Source organism: Cyrtonyx montezumae, unplaced genomic scaffold (assembly GCF_038088225.1).
Source record: "Cyrtonyx montezumae isolate F1298 unplaced genomic scaffold, pur_monq_1.0 scaffold_0, whole genome shotgun sequence".
Classification (NCBI taxonomy): domain Eukaryota; kingdom Metazoa; phylum Chordata; class Aves; order Galliformes; family Odontophoridae; genus Cyrtonyx; species Cyrtonyx montezumae.
The window spans coordinates 23,771,574-23,795,050 of record NW_027071824.1 but is presented as its reverse complement, the minus strand read 5'-3'; the positions used below and the strand labels follow the sequence as shown (position 1 = coordinate 23,795,050).

The window sequence follows — 23,477 nt, the reverse complement described above, 5'->3', positions numbered from 1 at the left end:
CAGCGAGCTGCCAAAGAGGAAGTGCAGCTTGTTTTCTTTCATTTTCTTGATTCCTGTGCTGTAGGAAGATGAAAGGAGAAGGAGGAGGAGGCGGCAGCGGCAGCCAAACTTAATAAATAATTCTGACGATTCCTGATATCAAATGGAGGCCCCTGAGTGGGACCCACTGAAAAATGACACCCTTCCACCGACCCTGACGCCAGCTGTCCCTCCGTACGTGAAGCTGGGCCTGACCATTGTATATACTGTTTTTTATTCACTGCTTTTTGTGTTCATCTACGTCCAGCTCTGGCTGGTCCTTCACTACAGGCACAAGAGGTTCAGTTACCAAACTGTCTTTCTGTTTCTGTGCTTGTTTTGGGCCTCTCTTAGGACTGTGCTCTTTTCATTTTACTTCAAAGACTTTGTCACAGCAAATTCTCTCAGCCCCTTCATCTTCTGGCTCCTCTATTGCTTCCCCGTCTGCCTCCAGTTTTTCACCCTGACCCTGATGAATCTTTACTTCACACAGGTAAGCAACATATATTTGATTAAATCTGACAGAAGGATAAATTATTGTTTTGTAAGATTTGTGAGAAGGATGTAATTTCCTAATGTACTTTGGCAAAGCAAAAAGCAAATTTCAGATAATTTAGTTTGGAATTTTAACGTTTGATCTGTATGCAAGCGATCGGTGTTACGGTGAAACTGGAGCCTACTGTCATCATTCTGGGAATGGCAAAGAGTGTCTATTGTCTGTGAAATGGGTGTCACTGAATTTAAAGGGAGGGAAAAGATATGCAGGAGAGTTTGAAGGCTCGATGTCCAAAATATTGTTCTGTTATTATTCCTCACTATTGTTCTTACTGCTTAGCTTAGGCATTGTAAGTCTCCTGGCTTAGCAGACCTACATCTCAGTGTACAGCCAGAATTGTAAGACATAATTTTGCAGGCATCCCCCCAGCTCCAATTTTTCGCAAGTCGGCTGACGTAGTTCTCAACGGGGAGATTTCTGTTCTGTGTATCAATAACCAAAATGCAGTATTAGTCCTACTGCAGACACAAATTCCTACAATGGTCTGTGTGCGCGCCCCAGCAAGTGCTAGGTGCTGTACAGAGGTGTGCTCTCTGATTCAAGGACCCTGTGAAATAAAGGTAAATCAGCTGTATTGTGAAGGAAGCAGCATCTCTGCCTCAGGAAGACACCTTGAGAACATATCTGCGCAGCAAACAGCTAGGAAGCTGGATGCATTAGGCTGCGCAGAGCTCTGTGTTACTGCAGTTAGACTTGCTTGGAAGTATTTCTGGTGAGCTTGAGTATTTCGGCACCGGGTTGCCGAGATGACAAGATGTCAGCATGCTGAGGCACAGAAAGACTGCTTGGCTTGCCTGAGATCTCACTGGAAGCTTGCAGGAGAGCAGGAGCTGAATCTTCTATGTCTTCCTTCCCACTACAGTGCATGCAGGACACCCAGACCTTGTATGACTCTTGCTGGAGGCAGCTTTCCCAGTGCAGGGACAGCTGGCGAGGGGAACCCCAGGCAGTGCTGAGGACACTCTGTGTGTGGCTGCGTGCCCTTCTTGGGACCATCTCAGTGCCTCGCTCGGAGTGCTTCTACAGAGCCTGCAGTGCTCCATTTTGCTACAGGGTTGTGAACTCAGAACAGCCAGGCTGGAGAGGTCAGGCTGCTTGTGAGAGCCACCATTCCAGAGCTGAAAGCACATAAGCATGAAAGCTCTAAGAGGATCATTTGAGTTGCAGAGGGTATTACTTAGGACCATGTACGCAGTTTTGCACTTAGGTTTACTTCTGTGGATTCAGTGCCTGGAATGCCTGCAACTCACACCACTCCACTTCTCAGGATGTGAAACATATTAAGAGATTACAGGAACCTTTCATCTGCATGCTACTTGAATCCAGCTCAGGCATTTAATCATCTCTGCTTGATCCCATGACTTTTGATAATGGTGCAGCTCTCCTGGGGCTAATGTCCATCATCACATAGGCCGCCACCATCACAGCAGCTGGGAATAAACCATAGCCCTAGGTGAGATTCTTCCCTCAGTCACACAGCAGGGCTGCCAAGGAAGGCCGGAGAGTGCAGCAGCATCCTGGCTTTTAGCCAGGAGAAGTCGGGGCTGAAATGAGCACAGAGTGCGCATGGTGGGCTGCACTCCGCAGCGTGAGCATCAGTGCTCAGTGTCTGTGTCATCAGTAACCGATTCCTCTTGTTTAAGGGAGATGTAAAAAGAGAGCATACCCGAATGCGGACATCTGTCCTTTTAACTTATTTTTGGCGTTGCTGTCTGATATCACTAAGGAAGTACAAGGCATTGGCTGGAAACACAAAAATTGCAAGGCTATTGGCTCTGCCTTTGACACAATTTCTGCTTTGTCACCATGAGTCCTCTTGATCTTCCTCTGAGCCTCTCTTCAAAAGAGCAGCATGGTTACCTGTCTTGAAGAGCTGCTGTGGGGATTTTGAAACATTTACACAGGACTTTCAGAGCTTGTGATGTGTGTCATAATCTCTAAAGATTGTAAGCCACTGGAGACAGGCATATTATTAGTAGTGGTGTTTGCTTTAGAGCCGGTTGCTCCCGGTGAAATCTCATCTCAAACATCTCCCTAACCATAACCAAGTCTTAAGAAATACAAGCACAGCCACTGTGGAAATGTAATGTAAAGACACAGAACAGCCGCATGTATTTTTAATATACTGTTATTTACTTCTGGCCATTAAAATGTGGTTTGGCTTGAAATTCAGCATCTTCTTAAGGCTTTATTTTTAATGTGCATCTATAGCTTTCCACAGCAGGCAAGCAAGAACTAGTGTGAAAGGGGTGGGGAGAGGAACTTTTGTTTTCAGTAATGGCTTCTAACTTCACAGACCTGTTCAGAAGCAACATTTATGCTTCTTTCTCTAGAAGGAAGGAATAAGGATCTGCAGCTGTGTCTCACTGCATGAAAACCATGCTATCTTTCTGGTGATTAGCTGCAGGGAAATGAGTGATCTGTGCAAGGTATGGGAACAGGATGGGAAGATCTCATGGAATTTGCAGGTGTTCACCTGCTGTCCAGCATTTCTAGAAGCAGCGCTGCTAAGAAAACTTTTAGACATAGAAGTGAGAAAAAAAAGTAACTGCAGATCTTCCTGGCCCAACACACACACACACACAAAAAAAATCATTTGGTAAGCACCTAAGGGCATTTTTCAGAATAATAAGCACCTTTGAACTTGACAGAAAGTTAGCCACAACTATTCTGTTTTTAATTGGTATCCCAAAGCAATAAGGACATAAATTTGGACTCTCTCTTATGTGCAGCAAGATGAATAAGCCATGATGGCGTCAGCCCAGCAGGGGTTATTCTCAGCCTTGAGCATTGCCATCAGCAGATACAGTGGAAGCTGAGATGTGCTGGGGCATACTGCTAGACCATACAACCTGTGGACAAAAGGAAAATTATAATGAAAATAGTTTTGAGTCACAACTGCTCCTGACAATTGTTCTTTGGGTGGGGGGGGGGTTGGTCAGGGTCCTTTGCAGTGATCTTGAAGCAGAATACAAAGGGTGCTGTAGGTAAGGATTGAATTTCCTATTTTTTTTTAATTGTCTATATCGATCTCCTGCCTTCTGAAGGAGAACATGAATGTTAACGTCCTCTCAGGATAACTTCCTGTCTACTTGGGAATGATTAAAGTAAATCTCAAGGGAAGATGAGAGTCAGCAGCTCTTTTACTTAATGGCAGCCTAACACCTGCAAGTACCAGCATTGTACCAGGACAGGGCAGCTCCCAGGTCCATCCAGCAGAAAGCTGCCAAAAATCCCATAAGAAACATATGTCTCATATACCTGCACCTCTCATGGGTTTGTTTTGACTGCTCAATGAAGCAAACACTGTATACCAGCAAAAAATGTTTTCCCCTTTATGTGAATGCAGACAGCAAGGACCTCAGGAGTCGAGCACTCTGTTATTTATGTCCTGACTTCCCAAATCTCCCCCTCTTCCCAGTCCCTGATAGGGGCCTCAGGCCTTATGAACAGTACTGTGGGCATAAGTTTAAAAGGCTCTGGGAAATTGAATGAAACATTGCCCTTTTTGGTATGGAGGTGGCATAGATGGGCTTGCTTCATTTTGTTCTGTTTCAGGCTTTCAATTTCCCTGGGGAGCAGGATGCAAGGGAAGGAAGAGGCAGGCTAGGATGTAGGGCTACTGGCTTAACAAAGTCAAGGCCGAAGGACATGAGCCATTGGGGATGCTGGAAATCCCGGTCCTCCTCTGCAGGCAGGCATGGTGAGCCACTTGTTGGGCTGTGGGTTTAACCATTGTGTTGGGAACTCCTCCAGGATCTGGGGAAGGTGGTACTGAGTTGAGGAACTGTGAGGATGTATAGGCAGAGAAGTGCTGCTAGGCAGATTTACCTCTCTTCCTCCCTAACCATCTTCTCTTTTTTATCTGGCACCTAGACTGAGGAACTTACCCTGCCTTCCAGGCAGGGCTGATAAAATCAGGGACTTTCAAATGAGGAGAAATTGTGCAGAGTAAGGCAGTCAGAGAGAAGCTAGCCATGCTGGAAGTGCCTGGCAGGGCAGGGAGAAACCATCACCAGGCTTTCAGGAAGGCTGCGTTTATCTCCATGGAGCTGGGGTACGTGTTATCTGTGAAGGAAATTGAGAGATCTTATCCTCTGGTTAGTCTGGGCAGGATCTTAACAATATTACTACCAGTGAGAGAATCGAGAGGGCTTGTTTACAGAATGCTTCAGATGTACATAGAACTACAAGGGAGTCCAACTGAGGATGGTAAAGCATCAGCATATATATTTGACTCCAAACATTGCCCTCTGCATTAGATCTGTAGGAGACAAACTGATATGGCAGACTGGCTGGCTGTCATCATCTGACATGAGAAACGACGTCATTTGCTTTGGAAAATAATATGACAGGAAGGCTACACCTGCAAACATAGCACGGCTGTTGGCCCTGTGATAGCTCCAGCCCTTGTTTTTACTGAGCTGCACAAGGCTGAGTATGGCAGGTGGTCATAGCCCATGTCAGTAGGCTCTGCAATGCACGTGGAGTTTGGGGAGTAAAGGGATAAGTTGGCATACTTGGGAGATCCAGGAATGAAGGAACATGTAAGGGGAAAGAACAAACATGGGAGAAGGAGAGAAAGTGGGCCTGGGACTGGACAATGCACAGGAAAGGAAAGGTGGTGTTGAGGGGCTCTGGGCCTGCAGGAGGCTGGGTCATGGTTTCAGAGCACAAAGAGAAATTTGCTTGGAATGTGATGGCAGAAGAGAGGGACAGCGTTGAGAAGGACTGGGAAGGAAAAGTACACGCTGTGCTTCACATACAGTTCTTTGAAATGAGGACTGGTAAATAAAGCTGAACCTCTGCAGAAGGCCAGCTGGACAGGTATGAGAGCACTCAACACATACCTGAGGCTTTTGGTGAGCTGAGCACCCAGTAAAAGTGGGTTGATACAGAGGTATCCTGGAAGTTTGTGCCTGGATTCATATCAGTGCAGCTAAATGGGAGCATAGACTAAAAGCTGCTCCAGTGAGGTTTATTTATTTATTTTTGCTCTAGGAGTATGTGACTTGGCTCTGACACCTGTTTCATTGATCCTTACATGGACAGGGTGGCTCCTGATGTAACTTTGATAACCAGGGCTGTAACCCCCATAAGTCATAGCAGCCAGGCTCTGCCTGCCCACCCTGCTCGCTGCTGAGCCACTCTCCTCCATCCCCACCTCTCTTCTGCTGGGGCTGGTGGAATGCCTTTAAGGTCAGCTGTTTACATCAGTTCCTGAAACACAGGAATTTTCCCTGGCTGTATCTACGGCTTTTTTGGAGTGCTTTTGTACTGCTGCCCTTTTATATGCCAGACATATACCTCAGGGGAGTGGAGGAGGGAGTGTGAGAATCTCATTTGAGGTTTCCAGTCCTTCAGCAAAGAGAAAGTCAAAACAGGATAGTTCTCCTTCAGGAAGAAAAATAAATAAATAAAATAAAATAAAAAAGTGAAAGTGAGAAGAAAGAAGGAGGAAAAGTAACCCTTTGCCATTAGAAAAACAGCAAGTCATTTTGCAGAGTGTTCCTGGTTGCTGTTCCTCCTGGGGTTCTCTGAAAGGTCTCTTTCAAGAGGTCTGCGTTCTGTGTGCTGTTTGGTCTATTCTTAGGAATAGCTGCTTGCTCTGGTTTGCTGGAAGCCTTGCTGAGGTGACTCACATACTGACTGGAAGCTTTCTCAATGCTCTTGCAGGGAGGGGCCATTGAGCAACCTTTTCTTCCACGGCTCTCTGGAGTTACAGGGCTGCACCCACGCATCTGAGGTATATTGAGCTCAGCTTCAGACACCCCTTACTCCCGCTGAATGGCCCTTTATTCTGTGCCTATCACATTGCTTCCAGTGAGGTTACTCATGAAATAAGGCATCTTTGGTATAAGCAAAGGCAGTAGAACGTGGCTGCCTGTCTCTGTCTGGCAGTCAGTTTGCACGAGTGGTCATTTTGCTCTGATAGAATTCAGAAGCATTTGTCTGTTGGGGCAGCTCCACCAAACCCAGCACCCCCCCACACAGCTGCTTCAGCGATCCCACAATGTGGCCCTGCATTGTACCCATGGTACCAGCAGCAGGAGCGGCATGCGTGGTCCTTGCTAAGTTAGCCACGGGGATTCTGCTGAGTGGGGCAGCCTTGGGCTGTTGGATGTGAAAGCAGTGTTCTGTGACATTACGGGGGCGGTTGCAATCTTTTAGGGGAAGTACAGGAGATGGCATTGAGGAACAAGTGAATTTCCCAGGCTTTGTGGACCCCGCACAACTCATTGCTCAGCACAGATTGTCACGTGGAGCTCTTTGCACAGGTTCTGAATACCTCTGTTCAGAGCTGCTCCTGAAAGCTGTCAGAATCAATGGTAGAGTGTGTGCGAGCTCTGCTGCTGGGGTCAGAACTCCCACACCTCTTATAGCTCCCTCCTCGGTAGCAAGTAGGTAAAGCAACAGGGAACTTGTTCCTGATTTCCTGTGAGAATTCACGATCTAGGAATTTGAAGATGCCAGAGGTATGAACTACTGGGAGACAGTGTCAATGGCTGCAGAATATTTTTAAAGATTTTCCTCCTCTACGTTTCCATTTTATTTTCAGCCGTTCCTTTTTAATGTCTGCTGAGAGGCTCCGAGCTCTCTGCTGGTTCTGCTAGCGCTAAGCAGACTGATGTGTCATAAAAGTAATTTTCAAGTCAAGGCAGCTGCTTGTGGTGAATAGCAGCTAAATGACACGTTGTTCCAGGAGTGCTGGAACAAATGAAGCCTCATTTTCTCCAGTTCTGTTTCTCATGTTTGACTTTGAGCTGTGTCTGAGGCTGTTTCCATGACGGGCATTTCTCATGGTACTTGGCTCTGTGCAGTCTCAAATCGGGTGATGTATGGGGTCACTCTGCAGGATTCTCCTCACAGAGCTCATATATCAGATGCATTTAGAGGGTCCCTTATTTATGCAGGGTCACTGATTTTCAGGAGGACACAGAAGGATCATTCACTGACACTGAGAATTTCGGTGACCAGACTGTTTTGAGTCTCTGGCTAAACAGCCCAAAAGACATCAGCCACTGCTCATATGTCTTGACCTCCAGAGCCATTTTGGTCCCCCTCGTTTGGATGGATAAACATGTTGACAGCTGGACACATGCCTGCTACCTACACAGTGGTCGTGTAATTCCTGTTCCCTTGGCAGAGCACAGTAATCATAGTAGCTGTTACGGAAGTTACACTAAAGGATATGTGATACCAAGTGAAATGGATGAAGTGGGATGACTTGAGAAGAAATCAGTTGGGGAACAAGCCTAGGGAACGGTCATGCAGCATGATATTTTGTAATACTGGTAATCTGTGTGCTTCAGTGGTGACGGTTGAGTTTAAAAAAATAAATAAATTTATAAAGGTTTCTCATAGAATCATAGAATGGGCTGGGTTGAAAGGACCTCAAAGATCATCTAGTTTCAACCCCCCTGACGTGAGCAGGGCACCAACCACTAAAGCAGGCTGCCCAGAGCCACATCCAGCCTTGCCTTGAATGCCTCCAGGGATGGGGCATCCACAACCTCTCTGGGCAACCTGTTCCAATGCATTACCACCCTCTGAGTGAAAAAGCTCCTCCTAACATCTAACCTAAAATCTCCCCTGTCTTAGTTTAAAACCATTCCCACTTGTCCTGGCACTATCAACCTGTGTAAACAGTCATTCCCTCACTCCTCTCAAGTACTGGAAGGCCACAATGAGGTGTCCCCGGGGCCTTCTCTTCTCCGAGCTAAACAAGCCCAGTTCCCTCAACCTTTCCTCACAGGAGAGCTGCTCCAGCCCTCTGATCATCTTAGTGGCTCTCCTCTGGACCTCCTCTACATCTTCCCTGTACTGGGGACCCCAGGCCTGGACGCAGTCAGCTTTATAAGTTGAGCATGTTTAGTAACCACGTTAACTTATGAAAAAGCAGTGATATTTCCCTAGATCATAATCAATAAATAAAATGCAAAATAGGCAAATGTATTTCTGTCCAGTTTCTGGTGATGGTTAAACTACTGTGACTGGTACTACCTGCCTACATTACAGAAAACATTTCAGTATTTTTTTCTTCTCAGCAAGTTGACTATTGTTCCTGAGCACTGTCTCTGTAAAAAATATGTATTGTTCTGTTTGAGAACAGACAGCAGAAGCTAAGTAAACCTCAAAGTAAAGTGATTTCACTGGTATCCTCCTGAGAAGCAGCATGGCTGCAAACTGACATCACCAATTTCAGGCCAAAGTACTCCACAAGCTTCACATGTGCATACAGCACCCAACCCAACGTGCCAGTATGAGCTGGTCCATGTGAGAGGCATGTACTGATTGGTTGTGGACGAACCTAATAATTATTTACCTCTTGATTATACAAGCTCTTGTGAATACTGATAGAAAACCTTATTCCCAAGGCTGAATAAGTGAAAACAGTGGTGCAGACAATTTGTGTAACATTATGTGATCATCTCTTGCTGAGCAGTTTTAATACTTTGTTCATACCTTGCCTACCGTGGACAGGACATACATGTGAATCTGTCATTACATTTCATGTGATGTGTGAGACAGGATTCCTGTGGACACAGCATTTTTCTTTACTCACGTGTCCTATGTCTGATGGAGTTTTTTTTTTCCTATTTTGCAGGTGATATTTAAGGCTAAATCAAAATATTCCCCAGAGCTACTGAAATACAGGTAAGAACTGTGGAAATTTTTGATGTGGTGAAGAAAAATAGCCATGTACTTTGAGAAACTCTGACAGTTTGTGACGCTTGTACCTCTGCTACTCATATTTAAATACCAGTGTTTCATGACTGTGGTTCTGAGGCCAGCTTCTTCCTATGGTGTTTCAAAGCCTGTGTAATTTCTCAATACAAGCACCACTTTCAAACAAAGGCAGGCAGAAAGCACTGACCCTGCTGATTTGCCTACAGGTTCATAAAGAACCTGTGGGTGCTAGGTGAATCCAGGCCCAGCACTTTGGTAAAGACAGCAGGGTGACGTATTCATTGCAACAGGAATAAGTGGGACTGAGTATGTCTTAACTCAGAAGTGAGGTCAGCAATAATAAAAGGCTTAAAAGTTTTGGAGAGCTGAGAAAGGAGTTATGGAGGGAAGGAGCTAGAGAGAATGGATTCAAAATGATGATGTCTTCAGGAGCTTATGGATGAATTACCTCAATTCCAGAGAGCTGAGATTATGATGGCTTTGTATTTAGGTGTTAGGATTTGTTTAGGGTCTTGTTTGAGCAGGATGGTTTGTGAGGAAGTACCTGAAAACTGCTCAAAAGGCCTAAATGTCCAGAAAGTTGAGGAAGAGATCAATAAATTATTCTTTATTGTGGCAATGCCTAAAAGCATAGGTCAGGAGAAATATTGCTAAGATAGGGCAAGAGGGAGAAAGAGAGAGAGAGGTTGTCTTCTTTCTAAAATAATGAGTTTACAATCTGAAGTCAGGATAGGAAGGCAGAGTAATTTGCAACTGAAATCTGACCCCTTATTTGCTGACTGTTTAGAAGAAGCTGGTACTGTGTAAACAGGTGAAATACTAACATTGTCCGTGCCTGGGAAGGTGTGTTATCTGGCTAGGTTTTGATGCAGCTGGAGCAGTCATGTGGAGCTTGAGAAACCACGTCTGGTAGAATGGCAGGACAGTGAGAGCAGGCTTGAGCTGAGTGGTGCTTGGACAGTGAGGGTATGAGACATGTGAGGTGTGGAGGCTACCTGGAGATTGGGGACTCTGTGCTGATGAGCAGCTAATGCAGAAATTCTAAGGATGGAAACAGAGAGGCTGCATCTGTTTTGGTGGCCCTAGGAATGCTTTCAAATTAGTTGGTCTATGTGCATTCTTTGGCCATATCCCAAACCACAAAGGGCAAAAGCCAGATGCTCACTGGTGAACACTGTGACATACAAATACATTCATCCCCCTTTGAGCTGTGGTTTCTGTGGGAAAGAAATGGAGTATAGGTTGGCAGGCAAACATTGCACACACTCGCCAGGTCCCCAGGCAGACCTCAGTGAAAGTGAGTGTACCTGCCCCTGATGGTGCACGTAGCCAAGAGGAACCTTTGCACAACACCTGAGCTGTAGGTAAGTCACGGTGTAGGGAAAGTCTGTGAACACGTTTCTGGCTGGCTTTAAAGGTGAGAGATAGCAGCTTTGAACCTTGTACACTACTGGCATTTGTGGCAAGACTTTATTCTTAAAGGGTGTTTGAAACGTTCTTTCTTCAAGCAAAAAGAGCTCATGAGCTTGTGAAGTTTATTTAATGTCTGCTGTGAGCACATACTACCCTGCCGTCAACGGTTATAGGTCCATCTTGACTCTTCCCTTTTGCATTTCTAACACTGATCTCTCTTGGATCTGGTCCAGTCTAGTCTCTCATATTCAGGACTGCAAGTAGAGTTTCGTTTTAATATCTAAAACTATTCATATGAATGTGGTTAGCCTGCATTAAAAAAAAAACAACAAACTGACCTCATTTCAGGGCTGTTCAAGTGGTGTAAATACATGCACACCCTCAGCAGAGATCCTGCATCTTGTTTTTCACACACTAATGAAAAATGGATGATTTGGGCCTTCATACAGGGGTTGGGGCCTACACTTAATGAATTTGATTTATCTAAATGTGCGGAGTTTGGGTTTTTTTTCCTGTTTTTGTTTGTTTGTTTGTTATTTTTAGGTAGATGTGATTGTATTTCTGCATTATGGCAGAAGGGGATAATGGCAACGTGAACAGATCAGCAGAGAGGTGGGACTGTGACCTATGTATTACGTAGGTCTCATAAATCAGAATCATTTCAGGTAAAGAAAAAGTCCTATCAGAGGACCAGAATCTGAAGTAAACTTTTCTCAGCGTAGCCTTCATGTTATTAGTCACTGTGGCAAAAAAAGCTCATGGCCAAGTCTGTACCAGCTCAGCTTCATATATACCAGTCCTCCTGCACATCTCCCTGGGCCTAGGGATTTCTTACAGTCACTGAGTTTAGTTGAGGCTTACTGTGCTGTGTGTATATGCTGTGCTGCACACAAGCCTCAGAGAGTGTATGGCTTCTGAGGAACCACACACAGTGTAGTAGTGGCACACATTTTCTCATTAATCAGGGCAAAATTCACTGTGTTCAGCTGAAGTTTGGTGTTAAGCTCAAAGAAAAACTTACTTAAGAGGTGCATCTAAGCCTGACAGAAAAAGGGAACACCTCAGTACGTGACTTCTCTGCCAAGCCAGGTTGCACATAGCTCCATCTAAGGGACTAGCCCCAAAATGGGAATTATGCTCAAACAATAGGCTGTTTGAACAGTTACTGGTATAATGTAGAAGCACTTCTCCTGCCATGCTTTCTATTTTCTGAAACAAACAAACCAACAAAAACTGTTTATTCATGCTGTGTAGGTGCCTGTGTAGCTGAGATGTAGGGATGCATTCTGCTTTTAAGTGAGGCTTCAGTGCCTTCTGCAGCTGCAGAGACCCTAAAACTGCCATAAGAGACACAGTCTACATCTCCACCAGTGCTTATTCAGAGATCCAGCAACAATGCCTCTTTTGTCAAAGCGGGCAGCCTTCTCCCCAGCCGCATCATGTTAATGAGGGGGTTGGAAGCTCGTTATGTGAAGAGCTGTCACGGCCCATCAGTTGTGCAGCTCACATTGGCATATATAGGAATGCGTGGGCATGAGAGCTCAAAATAGTGCTTTTTAGTTTTATTTTTTTGGCTTAACTCTGCCAAAGAGGAGCCTGGCTGGTAATGAGACAGCATCGAGAGCAAGCAGGCTGCTCTGAAGCAGATATTTCTTCATGACCATCACATAAAGACTTCTGAAATATCAGTAGAATCATAGAATATCTTCAGCTGGAAGGGACCCACAGGGATCACCAAATCCACATACTACCACCCCAAATCCAAAATCTTTCGTATATTGTTGTGCCCCAAGCTTCAAAAAATAAATAAAATCTTCACACTTCAAGTGGGAACTTCATCCTCTAGTGGAAGCTGTGTGAGAGAGGAGCTCCAGGACAGCAGTGCTTCTAAGCATTAGGCTGTGAGGTTGAAAGGAGCTGCCTCTAGCTGCTTATTCTAAGAACAGAGCCCTGCCCTGGAAGATTAAGAATGAGCACAATCTTCCCCCTGAGAGGGAATTTCCATGACCAGCAAGGAAAATACAGCAGTCTTGTTTGCTGCCAGATATAGCTGGAAAGAAGGGCATTGATTTGTTGACACAAGTGGGTATTCTGAGGCTTTCAGTTCTCCCAATTAGGCACGTGAATGGTCTCAAAGGTATACCTCTCCCTTTCATGCCCTCTGAAAAGAAGACAACTACTCTTCAGTTTTGTAGCTGGGTTGATAATGTCCCAAAAGGATGTGAACATGTGAAAGAAATCTATCACTGTGAGGTAAAAGTATTTTTAAGCAATCTGAATTTGATTCCTCAGAGACAATCAGTCAAATTCAAAATTCTCACCAGGCAATAAAGACTAGGACCAAAACCACTTGCTCTGTGTCTGTAGATTATAAACCCTATCAGAAATTGCCTCGGACAACAGAGATAATGAAATAAGCAAACACTTGAAGTGTAAATATGTTTCTTTTTGTTTGTCTGTTTGTTTTATGGAAACCTCTGCAGCTGTGCGTAGGAGTAAAGAGAAGCAGCCTTCCTTGGGTAGATGGTTTGCTTATGTTGCAGGTATCACTTCTGGATGGGTGGGAAAGCAAACCAATCCAGTTCCTGGGCTCCGGTCACAATTCTGTTCCAGCTCTGCTCTCGTGGTTGTGCAAACAAACCCTTTATCCGGCATAGATGGCAAAATGCCAACCTGGAATTGATGTGCATATTTACATTTCTTGATGGTTCTTTCAAGAGGTTGCCCATGACAAAAATGTTCAAGAAAGGGGCAGAGAAGGATGCTGGGGAGCCAGTAATTCAGAGTTTTCCTACACTTAGGCACGTCCCTAATTTAATATGAAATCTGATTGCAAATAGTAGCAGTCAGTGGTGGTTTTCATGGCAGTAAAACCGAGATCAGCAGCAGTCCTTTCCAACCAGCTCAACCTTTTTCTCCTGCCAGTAAATAGTCAGACAGTTTGTGCCATACATGAAGTGCACGCTTTAATAAAGTACATGTTTTCTTTAACTTGATTTGTAAGAACTGTGTTGTTGTATCTCTGCTGTACTCTTCCAAATTTTATTGCCTGACATCAGTTTCTTTACTTACTGCTTATTCTATGACTGAAAAAGAGGTCTGAAGCTAGCTCTGTTCATCTCTCCAGCAATCTGGAGTGTTTAGATTTGGCTGTGGGTCATGGTCGGCTGTGGCAGCCCAACATGCGCAGCTTCCATGACCGACACTTGCTGAACAATGTCTCTAAAACTGTTTTCTCCTCACTCTCCCAGGTTGCCCCTCTACCTGGCTTCTCTTTTCATAAGTCTCCTCTTCCTCTTGGTGAACTTAACATGTGCAGTATTGGTGAGGACACAGAATTCAGAGAGAAAAATCATTGTCTCTGTCCGGGTGGCAATTAATGACACGTTGTTTGTGCTCTGCGCTGTTTCACTCTCCATCTGCCTGTATAAGATTTCCAAGATGTCTTTAGCCAACATTTACTTGGAATCCAAGGTAAGGTACATTTTCAGTTCCTTTTAAAGTACCTTCTGAGAGACGTTGGTAGTGCAAGGCAGAGGCACACGGTTCTTCAGATCTCCCGAGAGCTAGAGGCCTTAGGCTTCACAGCTTGCACTTGGTAAATAAATACTAAGGAGTAGAAAGAATGCTTTTTTCTAATCCCAGAGACCCCAAAATAAGAGTTTTTAGGACAGAGTTTCCAGAACTTTTGGCTGGACTTCCTTGCAGCTGTTTTTAAGCTGGGTGCTGCCCAACTACATTTCAGTACTGCTTCAGAGAGGTGGTCCTTACTTTGAGACCCTTCAGTTTGACAAATTATTGCCTGATTACTTTAAACGCTTAAGGTAGCAGCGTGCTGAAGGTAAGCCAGAAAAAGGAATGTGAATATCCCTTTATAAATTTCCATCATGTCCTACAGATAATGTTTTATAAAACCCTTAATGTATTATAAATTCATCCAAACAGGGAGAAGGGGGGAAAAGGTTTCTCCCATTAGTCTAAAAAATATTCTCTCAAGAAATTTTTGTTAGGTTCACAGCTGTGCTGGAAGGGCTGGGTGCACAAGTGTCATAAAAGCTGGCAGCGTTTGGCCTAAAATCAGTCAGAATGTTTTGTATCTATACAAAACGGAACAGGGCTTTCAGAGGTCTTTGTATTCACAGAACATGATTAAATCTTAAAGTAAACGATTAGTTCAACCCATGGTGCATTACCATTAGCACAACAAGCCTTCCAAACATCCAAGTTTTAGCTTCCATTTTGAAGATCTTATAATAAAATTCCTCTCTCCATTTGGTTAATCAGATGAAAGGAACACTTTTCCTGTTTAATCAATTCTGGCTGTACTGCACAACAACTAAAAGTTCACGGCTGAACAGAAGATTTAAAAACACAGCTTAGTTTGTTTTGCTTCTTTCCAGTCTGTCATTTGCTGACCAAAGGGCATGGGCAATGGATTATTTTTACTGTTGAGAAAAGTTTATCTACTGCTGCAAGTCACAGAAGTGTAAATCTCTGTAACAAAGCAGTGTTAACCTACACGAGGCTTTGGTAGATTACTTTGCTCCGTTTCCTCCTTCTGCAGGAAACTTGATGTTCTTTACTTCAAGCTATTTCATGAGAAAGAAAGAAACTCGAGTGTTATTGCAGAGAGGAAAAGATGGGGACATGGAGCTGATGAAAGTTTGAATGTGGAAATGAGAATTAAAGAGCACTGCACCTCTGTCTGCTGACCTGAAATGGAGTCCCTCTGGGGACTTCCAGTAGGATTTGGCTGCATGTACTTAGGGATACAGACAGCTGGAGCCAGCAGTGAAAAAACATCCTGGTTTAATCTGCCACTGCCGTGCTGAAAAAACTATCTAGAGCTTAAGTCCGGTCTTTGCAGTGGTACTGTAGAAGCTGCATTGCAGGAAACGTGCGTTCCATGTCGCTTGGAGATGGGGATCAGTGTTGGTAGCCTTTTATTTGCATCTCCCATCTCCTGGCACATACAGTGTGACCACACGTGGAAGTGGCAGCAGAGGCACTGCATTGCCTGCAGGGTCTGGTGTGGGGCCAGACCTGGTCTCAGGCTGCGGTCCAGGCCTGCGTGTCTTTGGCCAGAAGTGTCATGCACTCAGCTTTGCTGCCTATGTGGGGCTCCCCTCTTTTCTATGGGCCTGTGCCTGAAGAGGGGATCCTTCCAGCACTCTGCTTCCCCCAGGTCACCTGACAAGATTTGACTGGCAGTGAAAATAGGACAACTTTAGCCCCTTTTTATTTGTATTAGGTGGCATTAGAGTTTGCTAAAGCTGCACAGTATTTAACTATTAAAGAACAACAGCCTTATGGGGAAACTACCGTGGGGCTCTGCTCCTCACTGCAGTTTTTAAATGTTGCTGAAGTGGGACGCGGTGCATGCCCTTTAGCAGCTTCTCCCTGCTTGCTCACCCCAGATTTCCATGGCAGCTCCACTGCTCCTACAAAAGGAGAATGGGCAAGTGTGGAGCAGCAGTTTCCCCTTTTTGGCATGTCCTGCTCGCTGCTCTGAGGGGCCTGGTGGGCTCTCAAAGCCAGGGCTTCATGGCTAGAACTGGGGTCAGGCAGGGCTTCAGGATGTGGTGACCTGGTGGTTCACCCTGACCCACCTTATGTCTGTGCCCTGCATGTCTGTGCCTAGGTTGCCAACCTGGTAGCGGAGTACCTGAGTAGGGGGAGTGGTGTAGGTCTTGCTGTCTCCTGCCCTGCTATAAAAGGTCCTGTGAGGGGAGAAGCAGCTTCGCTCTTGGCTTATGTGTTTCAGGTAGATGGAAAGAGCCCATCTATGTCGGGTAGGTCTCTGCCAGGAGAGGGAGGGCAGTGCTAGTGAAGCAAATGGCTGAAAGGTGTTTTGCTGCCCTGAAGCATCATTCCTCAGAGCATTCCATCTTCAGCTGTGATAAGTGCTATTCCAGAGCTGACTGCACAGCATTTGACAGCATTTCTTCAGAGCCATCCCCGCTTTGTACAAATGCCTGCTGCCACAATCACTCACAGCTCCCCACAGCTGTGCCTCCTGCACTCCTCTTGCTGCCACAACTCCTGTGCTGATGCCTCAGTCCCCTGCTGCACAGTAGTCAGGAGCTGCACTTGTTCCTCACACTAGCTGAGGCTATTTGCTCTTCTCTGCCCCTTTTCTTCTCTGAGGCCTAGGAACTGTCACAACTTCCCGCTTTGCAATCTCATTTCTGCCCCAAAGCCCGAGGTCCCGCTCTCAGGCTACCCGGCCACGGTCACTCTGCCCATAGGCCGTGCCTCCGCTTTGTGTCCTCCGTGTTGACTTTAGGTGAGGCAGGATGTTCTGTTCCTGTCTGCGCTGTTTAACTGCTGACTGTTGCGATCTGCTCTGTACTCAGGAAATAGATGCACAGCAAGTGGTTATAAAAAGTTGCAAGGTTGCAGCATGCTAGTAGCCAGAGTTTGAGTTAGGATGTTTAATAGCTGGCGTGCAGCTGAATTCTCTAGCTCTATCTGATACCAGGTGTTCTCAGCTGCTTTCACTGCTATGAAAATAGCACTTGTACAGCAGTGACAGGAGACAACCACAGCCCATCTGGGTAAGGGTTGGAACTGCTGCCATTCCCTGGAAACCACCGTGTGGTACACGGGGCGTAGGATATACTGATCAAAGGAGGAAAACGTCGCTCAGACACATTAGGCAAAGCACCACAACAAGCCCCCAAAGCCCAAGCAAAGTAATGTTCTTGTCAACTCCCCACATGACTAATAACCTGTATCTAAATCTTTTCCAGGGCTCATCTGTGTGTCAGGTGACAAGCATAGGAGTGACTGTTATACTACTTTATACCTCACGCGCCTGTTACAACTTGTTCATCTTATCATTCTCCCAAACCAAGAAAGTCAATTCTTTTGATTATGATTGGTACAACGTATCAGACCAGGCAAGTATGAAAATATTTGCTAATGAGGAAAACTCATTCTGCACGTGGCAGCCAATTTCATAAACATTGTGGCAGGAGGCATTCATATATTAAAATTCAAGGTTGTTTTTCTCTTTTTTGATGCAATGAGGTTGATTTGCTCCAGGAATTCAAATTTCTTGCAATAGCAGAAAAAAAACCCCACACTAAAAGGAAAACATAACATAAGATTGGTAACTCAACAATTCAAAAATATATCTAACATTTCATTCATTTGTATTGTACTGTTAAAAAAATACATTGAAAAAGACGTGTTTTGTTCATTGGGAAGAACGTACTGTAACTGGAAGCAGAAAAAACAGTTCTTGATCCCACTGAAATGCCAAGTCCCAAGTTCTGAAGTCATCTCAGATCTTCCACTGGCATTTTGTGCAGGAGTTAACCTGCCTTAATTCTGTCAGTAGCGTGATATCTTCTCTAGTTTTAGGATCAGACTATGACTCTTCTCAACTTTTCATTGAAAGTTACAATTCAGATGTTGAGAACTAGCAATGATAGAAACACTCAGGGAAATAAGCAGGTAACTCTTCCTTGAAATTTATGAAATTTGGGCATTCAGCTCCTTCCCCTGCTTTGAAAGGCACGGTTCCCAGTAGCTTTCCAGCCCTATCAAAGCTTGGAGAAATGGCAGGTCTGTGTCTGGAGCACAAATATTTTTTGGGCTCAAAACCCTAGATATGTGATGCCTCCCCACCATCAAGCAAGCACTTGCAGAGCAAAAGCAGAGTTCCCAGCTGGTCAGGCAGGTGCCTTGTAGTGCCAGGTGGGCCAAACAAACCTGGAGCTGTTTTCTGTTAAGCAGTAAATAAAACTAGAAATAAGGAGCAGATGAACAGGAGGGCAAAATTGCCCAGAGGATCTGGTTAAGAGTTGTTAGAGATCAATTCATCAAGGATTACTAGTCGCCCCTGCTGCTGCATGGGTAAGAGCTAGATGATACCATACCATTTCATGCAAGTAGAAGGCAGTTTTTAGATGGAAGAGCAATACATTATGATTCATCTCCTGAATCCAACATTTTCCCTCCTGCTGTTGGGACCTGCAGTGCTGGTGGCTGCTTGTGGCCCCTTGCAGATACTAGAAAGTTACAGCCAGAACATTTGGTCATTTCCCACCTGGAGGTCACAGTAGTTCATAGGGAGCTGACTGGAATGCTTTAGGACCTGCTGCATTACTGCCTCAGGTCTCTCTTCAGAAACACTTCCCTTTTTGATTTTCCACACAGAACACATAAAAAGACAGGACTGCCCTCTGCAGATACAGCAAACAGCAGAGGGGAAATCTGGAGAGAAGTTCAAAGCTAATGCTAGAGTAACTGTGTGCTTATTCAAGATAAAGAGCACCAATCTGAAGAGTCCCAAACCTTAATTTTTAAATCTTGTCAGCAGCACCCTTTAAGACCTGGGCATTGACTATTCTGTCATGTATTATTCCCATCTAAAAAAGGACTGGAAACAGTTTCTCAGCAAGTTGATTTTATCTCATTCTTCCCAGCCTAAAAGCCTGGCAAGCATCCAGCAAACTTTAATTTTGCTGAAGGAAAGACAGAGGATGAGGAAAAAGAGAGGGTAGAAGAAAAGAATTCACGTACTCAACATAGAATATTGATTTGTGTTTTAGGATGCCTTTAATCATTAGCCAGGTTAGTCTGGCTTTACTGGAAAGTTTCCGGCCACGTTGTCAAGTTTCAGCCAATTAAATACAGGACTTTGTAAGAAGACATGTTGCCTCTTGCACCTCCTAAGAAAATGCCATTTTTGCCTTTAAATATTTTTCTTTCTGACTCTTCAACAGGCAGATCTGAAATGCCAGCTGGGAGATGCAGGTTACATAGTGTTTGGAGTGATCCTTTTTGTCTGGGAGCTCTTGCCTACTTCCTTGGTTGTGTATTTCTTCCGTGTTCGAAATCCTACAAAGGATCTAGTGAGTTGAATGTGTTGCACACTTGTTCATGGGATGTACTGGCAGGGCTGGAGGGCTCAGCTTCCAGGGGAACCTTCTGCTTCTTTAAGTGTTATCTTTTTCAGTGTGTCCTCAGCAGAATAAAAGCAACCCATGTCACTGACACTTCTAGAGAAGAGCACAATTTTTGTTCTCCTACACATTTTCAGAGGCAGTCACAGAAAGGAAGTAAGTGGTAAGGAAGTAACAAACACCAGTTACATGAAATCCTCCTTCAGTTCATGTGTGATACCTGATATCACACTAGGAAACCTACCATTGTCCATCAAAACGGTGGTATTCAAGTAAGATCTCAGCCCTACTCCTGCTTCAGAGTTAGCCAGGGTTACCGTAAAGAGGAGAAACAAAACATTTTTAACAACACAGGCTGGTGAGTCTGCTCTTCTTAAAAGCAGCTACAGAAAGATCTCATTTTATTTGAGGTGATTTTAGTATGGCTAGACACAGTCTTACATTTGGGGTATTGGAGAGATTCACATGGAAAAGGAAGAGCTGTGATCTAACCTCTGCTTTACAAAACTGACCACATAAAGACTCAGTCTTACTCAGATGAGGGTCTGGCAGGCAGCACGCTCTCACAAGTCAAAGAGCCCTACATTAACACTTACAACATGATATTTCTGCATTGTGACTTTTAAAAAGCCTCAGATCTCCAACTGGAAGGTACAGCTCAGGAGTCAGTTGGTGTTATCAGTACTTTCATGGGGTACTTCCTTAGGGTAGACATTACCTGTCACAGTGGATCAATCAGAAGTGATTTTCTTTCTCCACGAGACAAATATTTATGCTTAACACACATTGTAATAGGAAAACTGGAAACAAGGATGTTAGAAAGGCAACTGTAGCAAGGCAAGACTGAACTTCCATGCAAATATACCACAAGAGGGAGAGCAAGGGCCACAGTATGTTCACTAGACTTCACGTAGTCCAGGAGTAGGGGCTCAGCTGGCTCCCAGATGTCCCTGAGCACCTTATCCAGACTCAAATGGGCTCTTTTAATCTTGTCTACTCTCCAAATGCTCTGTATAATTTAAAGTGTTACACGAGGAAAAACCATTAAGGTCATGAGACCATCTCTATGCCAGTAGAAAAAAAAACAAAGCAAGATTTTTGTCTACAGCATATGTAGAATTGCCTGTTTTGATTTGGAAGGCAGGAGCTAAGTATGCAGTGACTTCTTTTGGAAGTCAGACACCAAGCAATTTATCTGCTTTAAGTCCTGACTCAAATTTCACCTTCCCTCAGGCCAATGCAGGAATGGTCCCGAGCCATGGCTTCAATCCCAGATCTTATTTCTTTGACAATCCTCGCAGATATGACAGTGATGATGATCTGGCATGGAACATTGCACCTCAAGGAGCACAGGGCAGGTAAGATACATGACCTAGTGGCTTACTTCCCATAGCAGAAACAGCTGGAGGAGAAGGAAGATGCACACTGCATAAGAGTAATGAAAATTGTTCAGATCCAATTGTTGCCTAAATGATATAAGGTGGGGAGGAAGCTAACGTGGCAGCTCAAAGGCATGAGCACAGCTCCCAGTGGACACTAAACCCACTGCTCATAAGAGTACAGGCAGTACACCAGAGCTGCTCACCAGATCCAGGCCTTGTATACAGACACAAAGAGGTTCAGGTCTGTCACAGGACAGGCATATATTATAAACACTAATTCTAGCTCTCAGAAGTTCAACCACCTCCTGGATTAGCAAAGCAGAGAGGGGAAAGTCTTTAGAGAACTAAAGAAATCAGGAAACAAGTCATGAGTCATCTCAGTGTGAGAACTCTAACGGTGCAATTGCATTTTGCCCATGGTAACTAAACAGCTGTGTTCAGAAGCAACACCACTCACTAATTCTGTTTCCTTCTCAAGTTTCTCTCCAGATTACTATGACTGGGGCCATCAGAACAACAGCTTCATGGCTTACATAGGATCCCTCCAGCAAGATCCAACACTGGACACAGACAGGCCAAGCCCTATATGACTTCAATCAACTACTGCATTCTAGGACATTCCAATATTAAAACTATTGTTCTGAAAAACAAAGCTTAGAACATTTATTCACCCTTTGGTTTTTATAAGTGTTCTTATGCACAGATAAATGAAGAACTTGTTTTTGCCTCAAGCTTTTCATAGCTTAAGGAAAAGTATAAGCTAAGAGTTAAACTTTGAAGACTGTTCCAATTCCATACGTGGCTCCAAAAGCAATGCCTCCTCTTTATGTCCAAGGAAACTACTACAACCAATAAAGAACACAGTAACACTGATAGAGCAAATTCACAGCTACAAGACACTTTTTCAGCAGTCACCAACATTAGTTTTCAGTGGTGATGAACAAGAGCCTGCATGCCACACAAAAATCAGCAAGCAGAGTGACTAGCTGTCACTACTGCTATAATGCATCACCCACACTGCCTCGCTGTGCTCACATCCACTGTTTGGTCTCCAGAAACGTCCAGCAATAACCAGTGAATGTCAACGGATCTAATTTTTTCCACACGGAGGAATTCAGTGACTCACCTTTGCATTTTTCGCACTTCCATATCAGACAATTTTGTCAGTCTGCCCCTCTGCTGCCATTTCTCACAGCAACCAAATGTGACATTGTTGGGAAAGTTCAACCTTCACTGCCATACCATCACCACCCACCTCTGACATCATGGGCTGACGTGATAAAACAGGAGGCATTACTTTTGGAGCAGCCTTCACGATACCTTGTTTCAAGCCATGGCATTTTTGGCTTTGAACAGAGTTTCTAGAAGACTTAATCACTTAATGCTCATTTTAAAAGAGCAAATTCCATGAAGTAAAATGGCAATTATTTTCTAAGTATTTTTATTTTTACACTGAATATTAGGTTAGAAATATATGAAGTATATAGAAGTATACTATAAGTATACTGTAAATACACAGATGTTACTGAGACGCATGACAGTAAGATTCTTACGTGCACGTAAAGGCCTGTGATGAAAAAATGCCAACACCATTAAATATTGTTCTTTCCAAGTTATTGCTACATTCCTGGAGCACAATCCTGGACTGTTGCTGCTGACACAGCATGGGAAGATGGTTGGAGGCTAACACATCTATGCTCTAGTTACCATCTCAAAGCTCAGAAAACATAGAAGTCCGTCTTCTCAGCAGCTGTAGGGACAGTCTTAAAGTAGAAGAGATGCTCATCTGCTCTGGCTTGAACAGCATAACAGGCTGAAATCCTGTAAGCTTGAAGGAATAAAGTTATGTGATAATTCTGTCGATCAGCTCTAGGTATTTCCTATAGATGAGTAATTCAGATGGCTACTCAATGGCCAGAGGGATGGATGCATAAGGGTCCCTGATTCAGTGGGGGATGAGGGGGTGGGGGGGCAGTGTGAGAAAAAGTCTGCCATATCTGCCTGTCACATCTGAAAAAAATTGTGGAAGCTCCTTAGAGGGCAGAAAAATTACTAAATTGTTTTAATAAGCTACATTGAAAAAGGCACAGATCAAGCATCCTTTCTATAGAAGCTTTGTCTCTCTCCCTCACACAATGGGACTTAACCAGTGGCTGTGATTGTCCATATTTTAAACATTTTAATTCTGCCATGCAGGCAGCTGGATGTGCTGGTATATGGAAATAGCAACCGATACAGAGCAGCACATCTATGAAAAATCCAAAGCTGACATTTATCTTTGGAATGCAATTAAAGTGAGAAATCTTGCTTGTCATCTTAAGCTTAAATCACAGAATGACTGCCACGTAAATAATTTAAGCTGCACAATTTCTAAAGCATAGCTGAAGCCCACATGAAAATAAACCAATTGAATTCACAAGTTATAGCAGAAAATACTTTAATTTGTATCTCAGATTCAAACATAGCAAAGATTCAGAAGTGTTCAGATCTCAGTAAGCAGTT

The 23,477-nt window shown here is 44.2% G+C and overlaps 1 protein-coding gene across 2 annotated transcripts; it reads left to right on the top strand.

Moving 5' to 3' along the window:
• The first annotated feature begins 37 nt into the window (after positions 1-37).
• GPR137B (G protein-coupled receptor 137B) lies at positions 38-21,888 on the top strand. 2 transcript variants are annotated; one of them, XM_065730078.1, is made up of 8 exons: positions 38-213; positions 373-511; positions 9,183-9,232; positions 13,930-14,152; positions 17,431-17,584; positions 19,418-19,542; positions 20,827-20,951; positions 21,454-21,888. In XM_065730078.1, the coding sequence occupies exons 1-8, from the start codon at positions 143-145 to the stop codon at positions 21,563-21,565; spliced, it is 999 nt and encodes a 332-aa protein (XP_065586150.1). In that variant the 5' UTR covers positions 38-142; the 3' UTR covers positions 21,566-21,888. The 2 variants fall into 2 exon arrangements, with proteins under 2 accessions (XP_065586150.1, XP_065586142.1); XM_065730070.1 differs by having other exon boundaries at positions 38-511.
• Positions 21,889-23,477: the final 1,589 nt, after the last annotated feature.

Excerpts from the sequence above, each read along its gene's own strand:
- GPR137B (XM_065730070.1), top strand. The coding sequence starts at position 143 with ATGGAGGCCCCTGAGTGGGACCCACTGAAAAATGACACCCTTCCACCG. Across the intron at positions 512-9,182 it reads TGAATCTTTACTTCACACAG|GTGATATTTAAGGCTAAATC; the intron begins GTAAGCAACATA and ends CCTATTTTGCAG. Across the intron at positions 17,585-19,417 it reads CAACGTATCAGACCAGGCAA|ATCTGAAATGCCAGCTGGGA; the intron begins GTATGAAAATAT and ends TTCAACAGGCAG.